Source organism: Pundamilia nyererei, unplaced genomic scaffold, assembly GCF_000239375.1.
Source record: "Pundamilia nyererei isolate P.nyererei 1_Seehausen unplaced genomic scaffold, PunNye1.0 scaffold00176, whole genome shotgun sequence".
Taxonomy (NCBI): Eukaryota; Metazoa; Chordata; class Actinopteri; order Cichliformes; family Cichlidae; genus Pundamilia; species Pundamilia nyererei.
In genome coordinates this window covers 89,457-93,175 of record NW_005187577.1, presented here as the reverse complement: position 1 = coordinate 93,175, position 3,719 = coordinate 89,457, and the positions used below count along the sequence as shown (strand labels likewise).

The following is a 3,719-nucleotide window of genomic DNA, read 5'->3' as shown; positions in this document are numbered from 1 at the left end:
CTAATGTCATCCTTTGTCGTTCAACATCATGATACTACCAAAACTAACGTTTGCCAACTCTGGACAGAATCTAGTTTGCTGCCTCTAATATGAAGAGCTGTTTTCACTTGTTTCTTTCTACACTAATTATTTGCTCGCTAAAACGCAACATAATACTAAATAATAATAAAAAGTGTACATTTAAAAAAAAAAAAAAATAACCAAAACTGTATGGATATCACATACATTGGTTGCCTCTGTAAATGGTTTATGCCTTCATAACAACTCTATGAAGAGTCTGTTTTGTTTTTTCATCACATCCATTTGGAATTTGTTGATGTTTAAAGCTTTAGGCCACTTTGATTGACAGGTATTTTGTTAATCAAGTTAGCTCCCACCTTTTCACCTGGAGTCACTGAACTTGACCTCTTTATTGTGTTTGTGGTGTTGGAACTTCTGGAGTTACATGAGGTGGGTGTAGCTCAAGTGGTAGAACTACTAGTCAGAAGGTTGGTGGCTCGATCCTCGTCTGCTCCAGGCTGCATGCCAGATGTCCTTGGGCAAGATGCTAACCCAAAGATTAGCTTGTAGCTTATTATACAGACGAGATGAGGTACTTTACATTGATTGCAAGTTTACATAGCCCGGGACTGCTTGATTTGTGGTTGCTAAAGATGGTTGTACCCCCCCAAGCCTCATCCCTTTACACCAAAACAACACCAACAACCACCACCATCATGTCTCAGTTTCTCTAGCACATATGCAACAGGATAGGTCTCAGGATGAGATGATCCAACTTATTGAGTCATGATACTAATATCATGATACAGATTTGTCCCTTTTGAGGAAGAGGAATCATTCTTTCGAGGCAACATCAAGCGTGACGTCATCTCACTTGACCACAGTTTGCTCAAAGCTGCTGCAAGCAAACAGCACTTGCTGGTGTAGCATGCCTTGAATGCCTCCCTAAGTCTCCCAACCGCTTTGCTCCCCCCATGCCTGACAAAGCAAAGGATTGGTGCATTTCTCTTTGTGCGAGACATCAAATTTTCAGGTGCTTCTAGTTAGAGCTTTGAAGCAGAAAATGTTGCATCCCCTCTGGTCAGTTTTCATCTTAAAAACAAAATAGTTAAGAATTTCCAACCCTCTTCTCTCTTTGCCAGCTGCGTGCACTTCAGACTCACTAATCTCTTAGCCTATCAGTGTAAAAGTCAGCAGGGTGTGTTTATCAGATATGGATGTGAACACCTGCCAATTACTGTTGAACTCTGGCTGTTTAAGTCTGTGAAGGTTCTCAGTTATCCAGGTCATCGTAGTCAAAGGAGCTTGCAAAGAAAAGCGTCTGGACTTCTTTAAGTTACTTGAAGACGTAGGTTTATATCTGGGACTCTCCACCATTTGACCTTAGAACTGAAGAAGCTTCTTGGATGAGAGGTGAAACGTCTTCAAGTAACTTAAAGAAGTCCAGACTCTTTTCTTTGCAAGCTCCTCTGGCTGTTTAACTTCATAACTTTTGTTTTTATTTCTGCTCCACAGAACTCAAGGACAGAGCCAAACCACTGGAACACGTATCACTGTCCACTTTGTGCTTCTCTTTATGAGACTCTGTCATACACTTGTACAGTCCCTGGATCATTTAAGTCCAAAAAAACTCTTGTCAACAGGACAATTTTAATCGCAGAGAAAATTGAACTTTACACTGAGCCGACTGTCAGGAGAGTGCCAGAAAAACAGACTTATGCTTGATGATAAAGGCATGCCTGGGGTTTGGTTTCTCTTGTCATAACTTCCTTCCTCAGAGCAATCAAATGGGTGTAGATCTCCTGTCCCAGTTTCTCTGCAACTGAGCTATGTAAATTAGTCTCTGGAGTGAAACAAGCCCACTGATGTAAATGTGACACCACGGGGTCATGTGCTGGCTGGCTGGCAACTCACTGTGTTTGATGCAGGGTGGGATCAGGTCATTTGGGAGTAAGGAAACAAAAGCTGAGCAGAGATATCAGAGATAAATAAGGCCTCATGAGGCTGCTACTTTTTAAAAAAAAGCACATTTGACCATTTGAACCTGACATGAGCTTCCAGCGAGTGAACAGGAGGTCAGTTTGTCAGTATTGGTATCTTTCCTTTCTGAGAACATCACTCTGTTTTTTTAAGGTCTCGTTCAACGTCAGTGTGGAGGCGAGGAGCTGTCCTCCCCGTGGGACTGACCGCAGATTCACAATCAAGCCGGTGGGCTTTAAAGACCGCCTGGAAGTGGCCGTGGATTACGAGTGTGACTGCGGCTGCAGCCGGAATGCACAAAACAATAGCGTCATCTGCAGCTCCATAGGTATAACTTTAACAATTCATATTTATTTACTACTTTTAAATCTTCATTTATAATCTTCATTTATGATCATGTAAGAGTTTTCATGTTTTTTTTTTTTTGTTTTTTTTCCCGAACTTCCAAGAAGAATAACTGCTCATCTTTTCTTCCCCTTACTCCACTTGGAAATTTGACTGATAGTGTTGTTTACTGTAAACTAAAGTGTACAGGCCAACATATTCGTGCTGCAGGAAACTAAAGCTTGAAGGAACATGTGGGAATCAGTCCAAAATGACATGACCCCTTTTTACATTCAGTCCTGCCTTTTCTTTAGTTAGATTAAAAAACACGAAATGCAGAGAAACCACTGCTGCGCTGCTTTCTGAAACACTGTTAGGAGGTTAAAGCCATTCATCCAAATGGCTCTCAAACTTAATCTGGCATACATCTTACAGAACTGCCTGCTCCAACCCGTATAATCTGCAGAACAACACAAAAAATAGGTGAGAAGGTGAGAAATGTTCAACATTTCAATCACAAGCATGAGGCAAATAAAGTTTATTTGAATGTGCTAACTTCTGTCATTAGCCAATCAAACTGGGCTATGAAAATCCAGAGAATGAAGCAGTTTTTTGAAAAGCTTGTTATTAATTTTAAAAACAATTATTACGGTCCCCATTAGATGCAGCAATTCTTCCTGAAGTCTCAAATCTTTGCAACTGAAGGTGAGTTGATGATTTTGGAGAACACAGTTACAGTGGCTAGCTTGGCCAAACCAGATTTGGCTAGCCTGGTTTATACACATTGTGAGTTGTCATTAGCATGTTTGGGAGTAACTGGTTATTGTTATGACAGTTACACCAGTAAAGATGGTCCCAGATGTCAGGCATGTCAGGTGTTAAAACACAGGGACCAGTTGGTTGTTTCTGATATATTGTTTGCTTTATGCTAATGCCTGTAAGCTAACAAAGAACATCAATGGAAATCCAAGCGAACATTCAAATGTGACAAAATAATTCCTCAGTATAACTTAAAAGTAGACCCTTTAAGCTCATTTCCAGCTCCATATTTTTAGTAGCTTTGCATTCACTAATATAAGTAATACCTAAGATATCTTGTTCTGTTCATTCTTTTTCTGAAACAAGCTGTTTTAGCTTTTAAACTTTCCTTTAATTTTAACCTTTCTCTGATTAGCAGTAGCTCCTCGCACACAGTGCATTTCAACAGCAGGTCGGTGGCGCTTCTGCTCTCGCAGCCAAAGCCGTGTGCCTGAGATGACCATGGGGTACACCATTAAAAACTTCTGCTCTCACTGACCTTATACAGAGCAAGAGTAGAAAAGAACTCGGAGTCTCAGTGTGTGGAGCCGTCTTAGCTTTTGGTTGTACATATGCTGACCTCATTATTTGAATCTGACAATGTTTAATATGAGCAG

The 3,719-nt window shown here is 40.6% G+C and overlaps 1 protein-coding gene across 1 annotated transcript in view; it reads left to right on the top strand.

The window, feature by feature from the left end:
* Positions 1 to 3,719, top strand: part of itgb5 (integrin, beta 5) — a 41,168-nt gene that overhangs the window by 13,563 nt on the left and 23,886 nt on the right. Inside the window, exon 10 of the mRNA XM_005746251.1 lies at positions 2,134 to 2,308. Within this exon, the coding sequence (XP_005746308.1) occupies positions 2,134 to 2,308 (175 nt within the window). The remainder of the gene's footprint in view (positions 1 to 2,133; positions 2,309 to 3,719) is intronic.